This window comes from Eurytemora carolleeae, unplaced genomic scaffold (genome assembly GCF_000591075.1).
Source record: "Eurytemora carolleeae unplaced genomic scaffold, Eaff_2.0 scaffold2338, whole genome shotgun sequence".
NCBI lineage: Eukaryota > Metazoa > Arthropoda > Copepoda > Calanoida > Temoridae > Eurytemora > Eurytemora carolleeae.
This window is the reverse complement of record NW_019398226.1, coordinates 3,361-19,717: the sequence shown is the minus strand read 5'-3', so window position 1 is coordinate 19,717 and position 16,357 is coordinate 3,361. Positions and strand designations below refer to the sequence as shown.

At 31.2% G+C, this 16,357-nt stretch overlaps 1 protein-coding gene and 1 long non-coding RNA gene across 3 annotated transcripts; one reads left to right on the top strand and one right to left on the bottom strand.

Annotated features, from left to right (window-relative positions):
- Positions 1–2,155: 2,155 nt before the first annotated feature.
- Positions 2,156–14,974, top strand: LOC111717059 (uncharacterized). Of its 2 annotated transcripts, none has more exons than XR_002768661.1 (3): positions 2,156–3,208; positions 4,104–4,161; positions 4,327–4,409. It is a non-coding gene; the product is annotated as an uncharacterized LOC111717059 (long non-coding RNA). The 2 variants fall into 2 exon arrangements; XR_002768660.1 differs by lacking the exon at positions 4,327–4,409 and adding an exon at positions 14,953–14,974 and having other exon boundaries at positions 2,157–3,208.
- Positions 4,792–11,920, bottom strand: LOC111717058 (uncharacterized). The gene is made up of 6 exons (XM_023492576.1): positions 11,861–11,920; positions 10,510–10,610; positions 8,986–9,147; positions 7,103–7,160; positions 5,788–5,829; positions 4,792–4,924 (listed from the first exon to the last, which is right to left on the bottom strand). The coding sequence occupies exons 1-6, from the start codon at positions 11,902–11,904 to the stop codon at positions 4,807–4,809; spliced, it is 525 nt and encodes a 174-aa protein (XP_023348344.1). The 5' UTR covers positions 11,905–11,920; the 3' UTR covers positions 4,792–4,806.
- Positions 14,975–16,357: the final 1,383 nt, after the last annotated feature.

Genomic DNA, 16,357 nt, shown 5'->3' with positions numbered 1-16,357 from the left:
GCTGGCTTGGTTGGCGGATCCGGTTTGCTTGATATGATTGTTTTGATTGGTTTGGTTGTTGGATCAGCAGTAGATGTAAGATCAACAAGTTGAACATCAGTAGGGGGATCTTGGATGACTAAAGACTTGACAAAGACGGTGTTGATGGTGGTGGAGGTGAGTGGGTCCATCCAGGTGATGGTGTTGGAAGGGACGGGGCTGTACACCAGATGATTCTGGGTCAGGTTGCTATAGTATAGGGCCACTCCCTGCGGATCATAATCTACTTCAGTTAGGGCTGGGCACGTTCCGACTTTTTTGAAATCTTTCCATTCTGTTCTAGAACGAGGGCCTTCAGCTAAATCGTTCCATTCTTGTTCCTTTTTTTTGGATTGTTCAGTTACGTTCTGTTCCGTTCTGAGTAGAAGAACGGTCTTCCCGTTCCGTTCCGTTCTTGGCGTTCTTATTTAAAGAACGGTTCCATCCCTCTTGTTCCGTTCTTAGTCAAAGAATGTTTCCATCCCCCCGTTCCGTTATTAGTATTGAACGATTACTAAAGCCTTAAAAAAGGGGGTGTATAATTTGTAGATTTTTGAAAAATATTTAATTTTCATAATCAATATTTCAATTATATCAAAAAGAAATAGAAATAAATTATAGAAAACAATTTCTTTCAACTTAAATTCCCCCCCCCCCTCTCCTTTTCCACCTTTCAGCTCCCCTTCCTCAAGAATGTAATGCCCGTTAAACCCATATAGCCAAATTGCGCAAAAAGAGCGCAAATTAAACGTCACTTTTCGCATTTTTACGTAAATTTTACGTAGAGATTTTGGTTCTTTTTACGTCATGAAAGACGTAAAATCGCACACTTAGCTACACAAATTTATTGGTTTTAGTACACGTTGAAAGTGCGCATTATTATTTTCTCAATAAACATGTCGGCTCTCTATTACCAAAAATTATGCTAAATCTAAGCAAATTTGATGCATGCAGATATGCCATCCATCCCTGCAGTCGGATGGATGGATGCAGTACAAGTATCTCTCTCTAAACTAATTCCATTCATCAGGGAATACAGTTTAACATTGAGATTACTGCTTATAGCTTTATAATTAATATGGAGTTATAAAAGTTATATAAATTTTTCTGATAGAAAATTCAGTGCATTTTCCTAGTAAAAATGTTTTGTTTTTTTAAATTAAAAATAATTTAAAACCTAAATCTTGACTTCTAAATGATATACTTTTAGTAAAAAATTTAATCTGTACCTTTTTACTTTTTTAAATGTTTCGTAAAACAAACAGAGACACCTAGCGGTAAAATTTGGTACTAAAAACCAGTGTGCAATTTAGCGGTTTAATTTCTCTGCCCAATTACCCCCCCCCCTTCCCACTCTTATCTACAAATCACACGGCTTTCTATTTAATATATCATTATATATTGCTGCACTCTGCACTGCAGTGCACACACACCTAGGCCACTCAATTCTTCAATATTTAAAACACTCAAAACATATGCGTAAAAAGAGCGCAAATTTTACGCAATTTTAATGCTAATAAAGACCATTTAAATTCTTTTAAAAAGTTTATTTTTTCAATTTATTTTGATAAATGCAATATGTGCCGTATCGGAAATTTTAGATATTTCACAAATAATTTAGATTTAGAATTTTAGGCAATTACTTAAATTGAGTGTATTTTTACGCAATTTGTATACCTGAAATAAAATGATACACATCTCCACAAATTCATTATATTTTTACTTAAAGCTGGGTTATAAAATATTTACTTTAGAAAAATTAGATATTTACACTACTTTGAAATCTAGACTTACGCAAATTTGCGTTTTAATTGCGTAATTGGAGCCAAAATATTATGCGTTTATGATGCTTCCGCAATTTGGATAGCTGGGAACCCATGTATCCTCTTAGTTATGCTTGTACTTTTACCTAGCAACACATACTTATGCAATACACATACGCATATAATTATATTCTTACCCTTTTATAACCGTATTTTTTCCCTTTTACCCCCCTCCCTCCTTACTTTCCTATATTATTGTGTCTAATGTCATTTACTATTTAATTCATATGTTTAATTTTGGTTCACTACATGCATAGAAAATCTGAACTGGAAACACATTCCTGATTAAAACTGCGTTCCCAACTTACAATGCGTTCTTGAAAATAAGAACGCCTTAACAATTTTAACTGTTCTTTTTAAGCAATTCCCATTCCGTTCCGCTCCGTTCTGTTCTTTTACTAATTTCGTTCCAAAATTTTTAAGAACGCATTCTAAGCGTTCGTTTTTTTTTTGAGCGATGGGATCGTTCTTGATCGTTATGTTCGTTCTCGGGAAAGAATGATCGTTCCACCAGGAACGCGCCCAGCCCTAACTTCAGTAGGGAAGACAAGGTTGTTGTCTCCACCCAGCAAGATGGAGATCTGACTGGTGTTTTGGGACATATTTTCTTGCACTAAGCGCCACAAATACAGATATGGTATTGTTAAAAAGCTTAAATAATACTGTCTCCAGTGTAATCTAGTCATGATATAATTGATACTGATATGATATTGATATGATATTCTAAAGGAATAAATAATATATTTTTTAAAGTTTTTTGCTCTTTTTCAACTATTTTAATTGTAATGGTATGATTATGAACAGCAGTGTCGCAACTAGCTCACTTGTGTGAGGGGGAGCAAAATTTAAAAGGGGGGGGGGTACAGGGTGGCTAGCTCCCTGGTGAAAAATTTTTCCAAAAAAGTGCTGTTTTTAGGATTTGAAGAAGGGTTAGCTCTGTGGTCAAATTCAAATATTAACCTTGGCTTGTTCTTTTGTTTAAAAATTATTTTTTCCCAACAGCTATAAATAGACGACATGAGTAAATTAATTAAACATATGTAGTTTCATGTATTTGTTAAGAGTCTGTTATTGTTTCGCACCCCTGAGTTTCGATCAGCATAGTTGCCCCTGGAGGAAATATTATTTGCAGAACAGAAAAACTGATAACCGGTTTATGAATCTGTATAGGCAGCCTACTGGTTTTTTTGTACTTTCTCTCAGTGCTCAGTGTTGGGGGATCTCTTATATTTTAAAGCATATATAGTTCTTTTTTACATGCATGAAGAAAATCCGTTGCATTTATTGAAAAGGTGTTTGTATTTTCAGAATATAAAACGTTATGACTGGTTTTCTAATAGTCTAGAGATTTTGCAAGACACTATGAGGTTAGTACAGAGGTTACTTTTGTAAATACAGCATTTTTAGTAATATTACATTAGTAGCATTCTGGAGTCTAATAACAAGGGCTGGGCACGTTCCGACTTTATTTGAAATCGTTCTGTTCCGCTCTAGAACGAGGGCCTTCAGCTCAATCTTTCCATTCTTGTTTCTTTTTTATTGTTCCATTCTCGTTCCGTTCCGTCCCGTTCCATTCCGTTCCGTTTGTTCCGTTTGTTCCGTTCTGAGTAGAAGAATGGTCTTCCCGTTCTGTTCTGTTCTTGGCGTTCTTATTTGAAGAACGGTTGCATACCTCTTGTTCTGTTCTTAATCTAGAATGTTTCAATCCCCTGTTCTGTTCTTAGTAACTAACAATTCCATATAAGACAAAAGTTTTATAGAAAAGTGTTGGTTAAAATGTAAAAAAATTACGATTTTTTAATAAAAAGTTCCTCACAACCGTAAATAATACTTTAAATTATATATTTTAAATTTAGAGTTAAAAGAATAAGCTTAGATAAATTCTGGGCTGAGCAATGTATAATTTTGTGAGAGCGGGGTGAGGGGCGGTAGTGCTAATATCCTTAATATGTACAATGGGGGGAATGCAGGTTTAAAGTGGGTGGAGGGGAGAGAGGTCAGGTGATAAAAATAAAGTTCTTGATAATTAGAACCCGTTAACGGTTTTAGCTGTTCTTTTCAAGCAATTCCCGTTCTGTTCCATTCTTTTACTAATGGTTCCAATATTTTTAACAATGCGTTCTAAGTGTTTTTTTTTTTTTGACTGATGGGATCGTTCTTGATCGTTCCGTTCGCTCCCAGGAAAGAAGGATCATTCCACCAGGAACGCACCCAGTCCTACTAATAACCTTTTTTTCTCTTTCAAACCTGTACTTATTTCAGAAAGAAGAAATGGGGAAAGTTACAGGGGTTCAGACCGGCCTTGCAAAATCATCTCCAGGTAAAATTACGAATTGCTCTGTTCTGAGGGAAGCTTCAGTGTCGCTCAACATTTAGTCCCTGGCTTAGTCATTCACAGTGTATATAAAGTTCCCAATTACAGTCCACAGCAGTTTTTGTAATTCTCTCACTAGTCATATTTGTTCACTACGTCCCTTAATCGTAGGTCTGTGCAGTCCTAAGTAGTAAATAGTTCCTTGCAGCGCTTGACTATGTAGCCCCCTATAGGGGGGGGGGAGGCTAAACTTTGTTTGCTACCTCCCTAGTTGTGCCACTGAATTGGTCAGAGGACCAATAGTCAGGTAGGTTAATATAGGTTTTAAACTTTTTAAAAAATTTGTCCCAATGATGTTCAAAGCAAATCCCGGAATCTGCTGATTTTATTCATTAAACCAAATAGGATAGTAAATTTATTAAATAAACTCAAATCTGTGGAAAATTAATTGCAATATATCTCATGACTAAAGCCGTAAATAGACTAATGATAGCTTAGACCTGAGTCGTCTTTTCCCGAATTTTTTAGTTTAGCGATTTGAAAGTTACTTCAGAGTTCTGATAAAGTTGGCGTATTTCACCAATTGTTCAGTCGTTAGAAAGTGAAATAGTTTGAGTTCATTATATAGATCAAATTGATATTTTTAACCCTCTATTTCTGATGAATATTATGAATCCTTCCTTGTACAATATCTTTGTACTGCATAGCTTCAGACATTACAGAGTTTTGTGTGTTAGCATCAGGCCCCATTCCCAGTAAAAAGACCAGTCTAAATAAAGAAAGAGAAATATCTTTTGTACGCGTAATTTCAAGTGAACTTTCATTTATTGAGAGGTATATCCTATTCACAATGGTACACTTTAACACTGTGTCCAGACAACTATGAGGAAGATACCCTCATTAATATATAGCTGAAGATAGAGTGCAAGGAGACTCAAGGTAACAGTACACGTATAAGTGTATGCTTTACAGAGTACTCTGTTAAGCCAATCCTTCCATAAACTACATTTGTCGACAACTTGACGTCTCCTATGTTGGTCGTCAAGTGTACGGAGAACTTATCTAACAGATAAGAAGTTAGCATGCTAGAAATCTAGCAGCCAACATATCATCCCCCAAAGTTTGTAAACTACAAGAGAAAGACCACTATCTATGTAGAGAGCAGGCTCTGTAAAGTGTACACTTCGTGCTAGTGTACACTTATTCGGTTTCTTGGCCCTTAATTTCCCGCTATAAAAATAAAAATATCTATTAAACTTTGAAACTTGATCAAACAAAGGTTTAAAGGATATCGTTGTAAATCAGACAATTGCCACTCTATAAATGGAAGGTCACTTGAAATTACGCTTTCAGTCCCTTAAGATATTTGTTTACATAACTTTTAACAACAGTGAATAATAGCCGACTTTTAAATTGGATGAAAATGGGTTATTCAACAATGGTATGAGGTTTTTTTCATAGTAAATGAATTTTTCAGTTAAGCTCAATTTTACTGTGTCACTGGCTTAGTAATCTATATCTATAAGTCAAAAATGCTATCGCTAAATGCATTTATACTAGGTTATATTTCTGATAGTAAAATGAAAAATTGTGGCTTTTGGGGGAAAATGTGAACATTGCCACTTGTTGTACCTTGTATTTACTCCAGGTATATTAGGGTTACCCCAAGTCTCTCTGTGATTACATTTATCAAATTTTGTGTTTTAAAAACTACTTTTTACATTCGATTTACTTTACATGGCGATTTTCGGCTGATTGGTGTCACTCCTAAGGGAAATCCTTGAATCTCGAGAACAGAGACTCCTAGGAGGGGGGGGGAGTCCAGAAATCCTCAACGAGTAATCACCGCCACCCAAATGTGTTTTGAGACAAGCGCGCTTCTCAATTGGTAATCTCCACCACCTCAATTGGTAATCATCCAAAATAAGCGTAACATTAAATCGGTTATTTCTTAGAAATAAGACCATATTGACCTCTGTTAATGGCCCTATGGTGTACAATATTGTTATAGCTAATTTTTCAAAATTTTATGTTCTTTCTATGCATATAATTAGTCTTGTTGTAGATGTTGAACTCAAGTAGGCGAATACAAAAATCTAAACACTGTAAAGGTTTTTTGAAAATATCTTTTAAATGGAGATGGATATTACTTTACGTGGGATGAGATAATTTTAAGTAAACAGGCAGCCCGACCTTTTAGTATCTTAACGCCAATCATGAAATGCAGTCATTAAATGGGCGAATTGGATCTAAGATTCGGCTAAAATGTACTGTGCCTTGATTCTCAGTTTTTGTTGACCAAACAAATCTGAAAATAATTTGAAAATTTAGTTTAAGTCAATACAGATGCCATAAAACCCCGATAGATGTCGAAAATTGTGTTAAAAGTGCATTAAATTCAAATCTCAGAAAACAAAATTTTACGGTGATTAATACTAATTGAGGTGGTGGAAATTTCCAATTGAGGAGTGCGCAATTGCCGCAAAACACATTTGGGTGGCGGTGATTACTCATTGAGGAAGTCTGGACTCCCCCCCTCCTCCTAGTGGCCAAATAATCGTCGTTTAAAGTACATCGTATATATAATAAGATAAAAAATATTATGAGATATCAACTTTATACGAAAGCATCGAATTCAATTCAACATTTATAGGTTGTAATATCTGAATTATTAATTTAAAATTGAGTTGAAATAAATTTACGATCTGAGTGGAACAATGCAACTCTGTGAATTTGTATAAGGTATAAGTATTCTTTCACCCTCTTCTCGATCCTTATATACAAAACAGATAAAAGTAAAATTAGTAGCGATTGATATCGAATTCAATTAGATATTGCACTCCCCTTTAATTTTTCACAAACACTCCTTTTAAGCATGAAGTGTAAATTAAACTCAACTTTCATTTTATGACAAGTTTTTATTTTAATTTGAATTTTGATAAGTCTCCTGATTGCATTTCTAGCCTCCTTATTTGGGACTGCAGAGTGTATAATTATTACCATTCCTAGACAAACATTTTGTACGTTGGATTTCATGATGGAAAGACATGACATTGATATAAATAAAAATTTAAAGAGTGGTTTATATGGAAAAACATGTCATTGATATAAATAAAAATATAGAGAGTGGTTTATATGGAAAGACATGACATTGATATAAATAAAAATATAGAGAGTGGTTTATGTGGAAAAACATGACATTGATACAAATAAAAATATAGAGAGTGGTTTATATGGAAAGACATGACATTGATATAAATAAAAATATAGAGAGTGGTTTATATGGAAAGACATGACATTGATATAAATAAAAATATAGAGAGTGGTTTATATGGAAAGACATGACATTGATATAAATAAAAATATAGAGAGTGGTTTATATGGAAAAACATGACATTGACATAAAACAAGAATATAGAGAGTGGTTTATGTGGAAAAACATGACATTGATATAGAATAAAAAATATAGAGAATGGTTTATGTGGAAAGACATGACATTGATATAGAATAAAAAATATAGAGAGTGGTTTATGTGGAAAGACATGACACAAATATAAAATAAAGAATATAGAGAGTGGTTAATGTGGAAAGACATGTACACAAAGAGAACATGTTCACAATTAATTTAGAAGATGGGCGCGAAGCGCCCTCTAAGGCTAGGAAATATAGAATAAAAATATGGATAGTGGTTTATGTGGAAAGACATGACACAAATATAAAATAAAGAATATAGAGAGTGGTTTATGTGGAAAGACATGACATTAATATAAAATAAAAATATAGAGAGTGGTTTATCAAGGAAAACTATAAAAGTAAAAATAAATAGAGTGGTTTATGTGGAAAGACATGACATAAATATAGAATAAAAAAATATAGAGAGTGGTTTATGTGGAAAGACATGACATTAATATAAAATAAAAATAGAGTGGTTTATGTCATTTAAAGATTCTCGACAGAAATTTTTTTTAAGCTTTGTCTCATCAAGAATGAATAAAATAGGTATTTCAATTGCGGCTTAAAAATTGACTTGCGGATTTCTTGCTACAGAAATGAAGAATATCGAGAAAATTTAAGAATTTTCAGGCTAAAACGTCGATATCCGAAATAAAATTTTATATCGAGCTGTTTGGTTTCTTTAGTAGGGCCCTACAGGAAAACTATGTATTGGCGAAACTGGTGAAAGAAAATTGAGCCAATACATATTTTTCCTGTGGGGCCCTACTAAAAAATCAAACAGCTCGATATAAAATGGAGTACCATCTGCAAAGCATGTATAATCATATGGTAGGGCGAACCGCGTCAGTTGTCTCTCCCTTCTATTCCTTGCTCCCTGGGTGATATGTTTTGTATGGGCTCCAAAAATAACTGTCACTTTCATAACGTTAAACATGTATAAAATATAATATCAATAATTGCACAAATGTATAAAAAAATACTTTTCTAAACTTTTAATTGCGCAAAATGTCAAGAAAAATATAGGCATTTAGTTTTTTTTTCAGGCTTGGAGGTTAAATGGAATCCAATCTGATCTATTCATATATATATATATTTGACTTGTCTGTCTGTTTGTTTGTATATAATAAATTGAAACGTCAAAACTACTGAACAAATTGAGCCCAAATTCTGGATTCTCACATGACCCCAGGAAAGTTTATGGAAATTGAAAGAAAATGTCGATTTTGATATGATTTTTTTTGGCTTGAAAAGCAACATAAATCTACATTCAATACAAGAACAGGGGCATTGAGTGTCATTGAAGCCTTTAAACTTATCAAGCAAAATCTTAAAACTGTTTTGAGCAATTGATATTACGAAAAATGTTATATCTACCTATTTGTGAAACATTACAAATATCAAAGTTGATATTGATTTTAAAATTGTTGATATTGATAAGGGTTATGTTATCAGGATGTAGGTTAGAATGTACATGAGGTATATTGGAAGCTACTGCAGGTAGAGTAGAGGGTTTATGTACAGCTGCAGATATTTTATCTAAAATTAGATTTTTTAAGAAGTAGATAATTAGGGTTTCCGACATCACTACATTTTTACTTACCCAAAAGGATGTATAGTTAGTTACGCTAAAATATTTAAATTTCGAGAAATTTCGCAGTGGTACCATAATTAGCGAAACATTAATTTTGCGAAATTATGCTCAATTTCGACCTAATTTCGCACAATTACGGCCAAATTTAGCAAAAATTTTTGAAATTAATTTTGCAAAATTTTGTAAAATTTTGTAGAATTACGCATTATTTGAGAAATTTCAAATTTGCTTATTAAGGCCGAATTTTGTGAAACACCTTGATGGATATGATCAATTTCACAAAAATAAGCGTTATTTGAGAAATTTCGAATTCCCGTAATTCTAAACTAAAGATTCAAGGCTTATACATATTTTTAATATTCTATATCTATATATTTTAAGCATTCCATATATGTTTTTAAAGGATGTCTTAATTTTAGTTACTTCAAGGTATACATTTTTTGCACATTTTTTGAGCAACATTATTATCCTTGTTCATCCCTCTTTTTCTCCAAGAGAACAGTGTAAATATATATTTTTGTTCACCCAAGGAAGAGAAAGTGATAAATTGCAAATTTACATGAGAAAAAATTGCGCATTTACAAAATTTAAATTTAGATTTTACATGGGCAAAGTTTTAACAAAAATACACTTCAAAAACTTTAGACATATTAATACCATCAAGAACACAATTTAATATACTTATTAATGTTGCTAAAGGAATATGATAAAACTTCTTATTTACTTGTAGAGAGAATTTCCTTCAGAAGAATTTCACTTCACCGGAAATTGACTTTTCCTCATGTTTCTCGACTTTTTTGATGACATGTTTTTCCCGCACTTGCACTCATGATAAAATATCCGGAAGCATAAAAGGAAAGGGAGCGCCAGGCACAAAACGCACTAAAACCCGCAATACATTTCAAGAAATGATACGTTCTATACTGATCGATTTCTGTTTAAGTAATTTTGTGTAATTACGCTTTAATTTAGCCAAACTAGAGTTTCTTTCATACACGTAATTAACGAGTTATTTTGCGTAATGCTCATGCATAAGTTAAAGAAATTGTTATGCGTAGTTACATTACTTTCCAGTAACGTTAATACAACTAGAAACCCTATCAAATAATGTGAAAAAAGTTTTTGAAAATCAAATGGAGACTTCCAACAATGCTTTTAATGGACTCTTTTTGGAATGCCTAGAGAAACCTAAACTAGCAAGCCGTGAGTTTTCCTTGCAGTGGAAATAAATCAATATGTGTTTGCATAATTTTTTAATTATAAAAAACCAATTTTTAGATAAAGAAATTTTAACTGAAAATATGTACCTTCTAAGCTCAGCTTAGCAGTGATATTTACTTTGTTTTTAGGAATACTATTGTTCCAATCCTTAGATATCTCATTTTCAGTTTGGCTTAACTGAACAAACCTAAATTTTAATTCATCTGAAATTTTCAATAAAACTCAATGAACTTCTTTTGAAGAACCGGGCCAACTTTTGTTTATTTCATGAAATAATACTTTAAAATTTTAGCAATGATATTTTAGATATTGCCTAATTTAAGTGGTTATCTTATAAAGTCTCATCTGTGATATTAAATTTTTGGTTAAAAAAAAAACAATAATTATTGCTAAAATTATCTCTTCATTCAAGGATTAAATTGCTATTGCTAAAGGTATCTGTATTCCAATATTAAAATGCTTCAAGCATCTCTGAATTCAAATACTAAATTGCTTAAACTATCTCTTTACTCCAATATCAAATTGTTAAAAATATCTCTGTATTCAATTATTATATTGGTAAAAGTTTCACATTATTTAATAATTAAATTTCTTAAAGCATCTCTGTATTCAATTATCAAATTGCTAAAAGTATTTTTGTATTCAAATATCAAAATTGGAAAAAGTGTCTCTGTATACAAATAACAAATTGCTAGAGGTATATCTGCATTCAAATATCAAATTCGTTAAAAGTATTCAAATATCAAATAGCTAAAAGCATCTCTGTATTCAAATATTAAATTGTTAAAAGTATCTCTGTATTAAAATATCATATTGCTAAAGTATTTCTGTATTTAAACATTATATTTCTAAAGTATCCCTATATTCAAATATCAAATTGTTAAAAGTAACCTGTATTTAAATATTATATTGCTAAAGTATTTCTGTATTTAAATATTATATTGCTAAAGTATCTCTGTATTTAAGTAACAATTGCTGAAAGAATATTAAAATATTAAATAATATTAATATAAATATTAAATTACTGAAGTATCTCTGTCTTCAAATATTAAATTACGAAAGTATCTCTGTCTTCAAATATTAAATTACTGAAGTATCTCTGTCTTCAAATATTAGATTACTAAAGTATCTCTGTCTTCAAATATTAGATTACTAAAGTATCTGTCTTCAAATATTAGATTACTAAAGTATCTGTCTTCAAATATTAAATTGCTAAAAGTATCTCTGTCTTCAACATTAGATTACTAAAAGTATCTCTGTCTTCAAATATTAAATTGCTAAAAGTATCTCTTTCTTCAAATATTAGATTACTAAAAGTATCTCTGTCTTCAAATATTAGATTACTAAAAGTATCTCTGTCTTCAAATATTAGATTACTAAAATTCTAAACAAAGAGCAACAACAAGAATTTGAAACACTATTTCTATGTGTTTTTACCTTTCTCTTGAAATAATTTCTTTATCATTTATGAATAATGCCATCGTTACTAGAACAACTATCACATAAAAAATGAAATTAACTTTGTTAATAAGAACAAGTTTTTTCCTCTTTCAGACCCCCCCCCCCCCCCCCGGTATACCGGACCCTTTAAACCTGTCATGATAATAAACTTACATATTTTTTTGTCTAAGATTTTTTTTTCAATTGTGATTTATTTTTAACTGTGGATAAAGCTTTTGAAAAAAGAACCAAATTAAATAGATACCTTTCAAACGACAATATGTTTCCATTGTATTTCAGATAATGAAAAGATACAGTTGTGAATCGACCACTCTGAAAATTGAGGCTTATTTAAAATGACCTCCACAGTCCCTGCAAGAAAAGAACTTAATATTCACCTGCAGCAACTATTCTTCTTTTATTTGTCATCTTCATTCTGGAAAAGAACGTGCTGAATCATTCATATTATTCTCATTCTCATCGTTTTTTCTTTTAGCTTTTGATTTATCAAAACTAACAAACCTTCGTTTTAAAAAGAAATAAAGTGAACAGTTGAAGGGAGTGACCGGCTATGTAAGGTAGTTAAACTGAGTATGTACTATGTAGTGTTGTGGACAAATTCTTCATTTGAGACATATAAAACTTTTTAAAGATAAGTAAATCCTGAGTTTGAACGTAAAGTTGACGTTCAAAATCATAAATTTGGGTGGGTACGTTCTCAGAATCGTTTTTTTAATTTATTAAGTAACAAGGAAAAATAAAGTAAAAATTCGACAGTAAACTAATATGATGGTTAGGAACATATTTCTAAAAAGAAATTTGTCAATTAATTAATGCTAGAGTTAATTATTTTGTTTTTATCATTTAATTGAATTTCTTATTTTCTATTAATTTATTCACTGATTTCTACAAATATTTCAAATGTCGTCTTTTCAATAATAATTCCAGAACATCTTTGTGAATAATGAGAACTAGAATAATGATAAAATAGAAACCAATAATTAAACAATATTACTTATTTTCGATGAAAAGATTATTTTTTATTTTCTCAACCTCTTCCTAAACAACTATTTAGTTTACTGTAGAATTTAGTTTACATTTTTTGTCGTGGTTATTTGATGATTTAAAAAAAACAATTCTGAAAATGTTTCCACCCAAAAGTATGATTTTGAACGTCGGCTTTGCCCTCAAACTCAGGTTTTACAGATCTTTAAAAAGTTTTGTATGTCTAAAATGAATTCGAAAGAATTTGTCCACAACACTGCATACTCAATTCAACTACCTTACATAGCCGGTCGATGTCCCTTTAAAATTTTTACAAAAATGCTCGTTTTGAACTTTTGAAAACTAAAACGAAAGAACTATATTGTTACCATTCAAAAATGGTCGAAAATAAGGGAAATATAAAGCCTAAAACTGATGTTCTGATGTGAATAAGGGAAATATAAAGCTTAAAACTGATGTAAATAAGGGAAATATATAGCTTAAAACTGATGTGAATAAGGGAAATATAAAGCTGAAAACTGATGTGAATAAGGGAAATATAAAGCTTAAAACTGATGTGAATAAGGGAAATATAAAGATTAAAACTGATGTGAATAAGGGAAATATAAAGCTTAAAACTGATGTGAATAAGGAAAATATAAAGCCTAAAACTGATGTGAATAAGGGAAATATAAAGCTTAATACTGATGTGAATAAGGGAAATATAAAGATTAAAAGTGATGTGAATAAGGGAAATATAAAGCTTAAAACTGATGTGAATAAGGAAAATATAAAGCCTAAAACCGATGTGAATAAGGGAAATATAAAGCTTAAAACCGATGTGAATAAGGGAAATATAAAGCTTAAAACTGATGTGAATAAGGGAAATATAAATTCTAAAACTGATGTGAATAAGGGAAATATAAAGCCTAAAACTGATGTGAATAAGGGAAATATGAAGCTTAACACTGATGTGAATAAATCTACAGAGTAAAGGAAAAAATATATTTACAACATAAAAAAGAATTGATAATGTTTGATAATGAGGAATCGAACAAAGCCGAAAATGTGTTTCTACTATTTTGCTTTTCTTTTTTAGGTTAACTGTAAAAGAAAATAAATGTGTCAATCTACAGCTTTAGTTTTGAACTCTTCTATAAAACAATTGAACCTAGAATGTTAAGTTTGTTAAAAAAATGTTTGCCTGACTATTGTTAATATAACAATAAACCCTGTTTAAGAAAACAATTATTAAAGGAAATTGAAAAATTATTGATTTTTTACAGCTTTAAAGACCAAGTTTAAAGTTTTTAAAACATGTAAAATCAATCAGCTGATTTTATTTGATTTATTTTTATCTCACCTTAAATTTTAAACATTAGAAACAATTTTTCTAAACTGTGAAATATTTTTTGACTTTGATGGCAAAAAAATACCAAGAAATAAATCAAGACGATTTTAATCATTAAAAAATAATTTACAGATTAGAATTTATTAACATTAAGTGGTTTTTTTTATTTCTTAGTATAATAGTTTCTTCCTGCTCCAATGTTTTGATTTTATAACGATTAAAAGTTTTTTAGAGATCTGTATTCACTGTTTAGTTTATTGATTATTATATAAACACTGACACAGTGAGAACCAGAAAACTGTGGAATAAGAAGACGACATTACAAAGCAAATAGTTTTGATAGTAACTTATTAAATCATTAACTAAGTAAATAGGGTCTGTTTGCACTCAGATTGTTGGACTATGTAAAGTTATAACTTAAGTCTTAAAGTCGTCTTCCTATGCCAGAGTTTAATTGTTCTCAAAGTAGGCATGGCATAACTTAGAGAAAAAATAAGACTAAGATTAACAATATGCAGGCATGTATGTTGCTTTAATACTTATAACTCATCTGAATTCTTGATTTAAAATCATAAACTTTCATCACCACATTTTTTCCATTCTTTCATTTAAGCTGAAAAAAAAGATTTTGTCCATGAATATTGCGCATAAAAAGTGAATTCCCTCTATACTATAATACTAGTATTGTATATATCTATATCTATATATATAGATAGATATATATTTCTAGATTTATATATCTTTTTTATTTCAGCCTCTTCCCCCGCATCTGAGGATGAGGACACTAGTACTAGCGAAAGTGAGTCCAGTTCCGACATTGAAGACATAGACCTTGAATTTGATTAATGAAAGCTACACAAGCCAAGCACAATCAAGATCCTCAATCGATCTTATGATGTCATATCATTTACTTTTAAATTGTCTTCAGTTCAACAATCTATAATTATGCTGTAATAATGTCTGATGTATTAACGTTAATTACCCTAATTACCTGTTTGAATTACGAGCCGAGTCTTTTCCCCCTCCCCTTTTGTATCAATACCTTTCGACCCCTCCTACTTGAAGGACTTAATTGTCCCTACGAACTAGGCCTCCCCTCCCTTTTTATCCATACCCTTTTTGCCCCCCCTTTTCTAGAAGGCCCTAATTGCCCCTATGAAGCAGGCCTCCCCTCCCTTTGTATCTATACCCTTTTTACCCCCCTTTTTCATTACATTTTTACTTACCCGAATTTCGCAGTGGTACCATAATTAGCAAAACAACAATTTTGCGAAATTACGCTCAATTTCGACCTAATTTCGCGCAATTACGGCCAAATTTAGCAAAAATTTTCTAAATTAATTTTACAAAATTTTGTAAAATTTCGTAGAATTACACATTATTTGAGAATTTTCAAATTTGCGTAATTAAGACCTGATTTTGTGAAACACAATGATCAATTTCACGAAAATACGCGTTATTTGAGAAATTTCGAATTCGCGTGATTCTAAACTAAAGATTCAAGGCTTATACATATTTTTAATATTCTATATCTATATATTTTAACCATTCCATATATATTTATAAAGGATGTCTTAATTTTAGTTATTTCAAGGTATACATTTTTTAGCACATTCTGAGCAACATTATTATCCTTGTTCATCCCTCTTTTTTCTCCGAGAGAACAGTGTAAATATATATTTGTGTTCGCCCAAGGGAGAGAAAGTGATAAATTACAAATTAACATGAGAAAAAATACACAACTCTTTTAGTATTCAGACATATTAATATCATCAACAACACAATTTAATATACTTATTAATTAATATTGAAAAGTTTAATCGGTTAATAATGTTGCTAAAAGAATATGATAAAACAACTTATTTACTTGTAGAGAGAATTTCCTTCGGAAGAATTTCACTTCACCGGAAATTGACTTTTCCTCATGTTTCTCGACTTTTTTGATGACATTTTTTTCCCTCGCTTGCGCTCGTGATAAAATTTCCGGAAGCACTTAATAAAATTACTTAAATAAATTACTGGTAAGAAATGTAGGTATAGATTTATATTTTCAGAGTTCAAAGCTTAAAAATTGAAGGAAAGGGGGCGCCAGATGCGAAACGCCCTATAACCCTAGTATTATATGCATGCATTACATTTCAAGAAATGATACGTTCTAT

What these genes read in the sequence shown, in the direction of transcription:
- LOC111717058 (XM_023492576.1), bottom strand. Translation starts at nt 11,904, where the DNA reads ATGGCATTATTCATAAATGATAAAGAAATTATTTCAAGAGAAAG. An exon ending in TGCTAAGCTGAGCTTAGAAG is followed by an intron (nt 9,148 to 10,509) that starts GTACATATTTTC and finishes ATCTAATTTTAG; the next exon opens with ATAAAATATCTGCAGCTGTA. An exon ending in GAGGCTAGAAATGCAATCAG is followed by an intron (nt 5,830 to 7,102) that starts GAGACTTATCAA and finishes ATGTAATCACAG; the next exon opens with AGAGACTTGGGGTAACCCTA.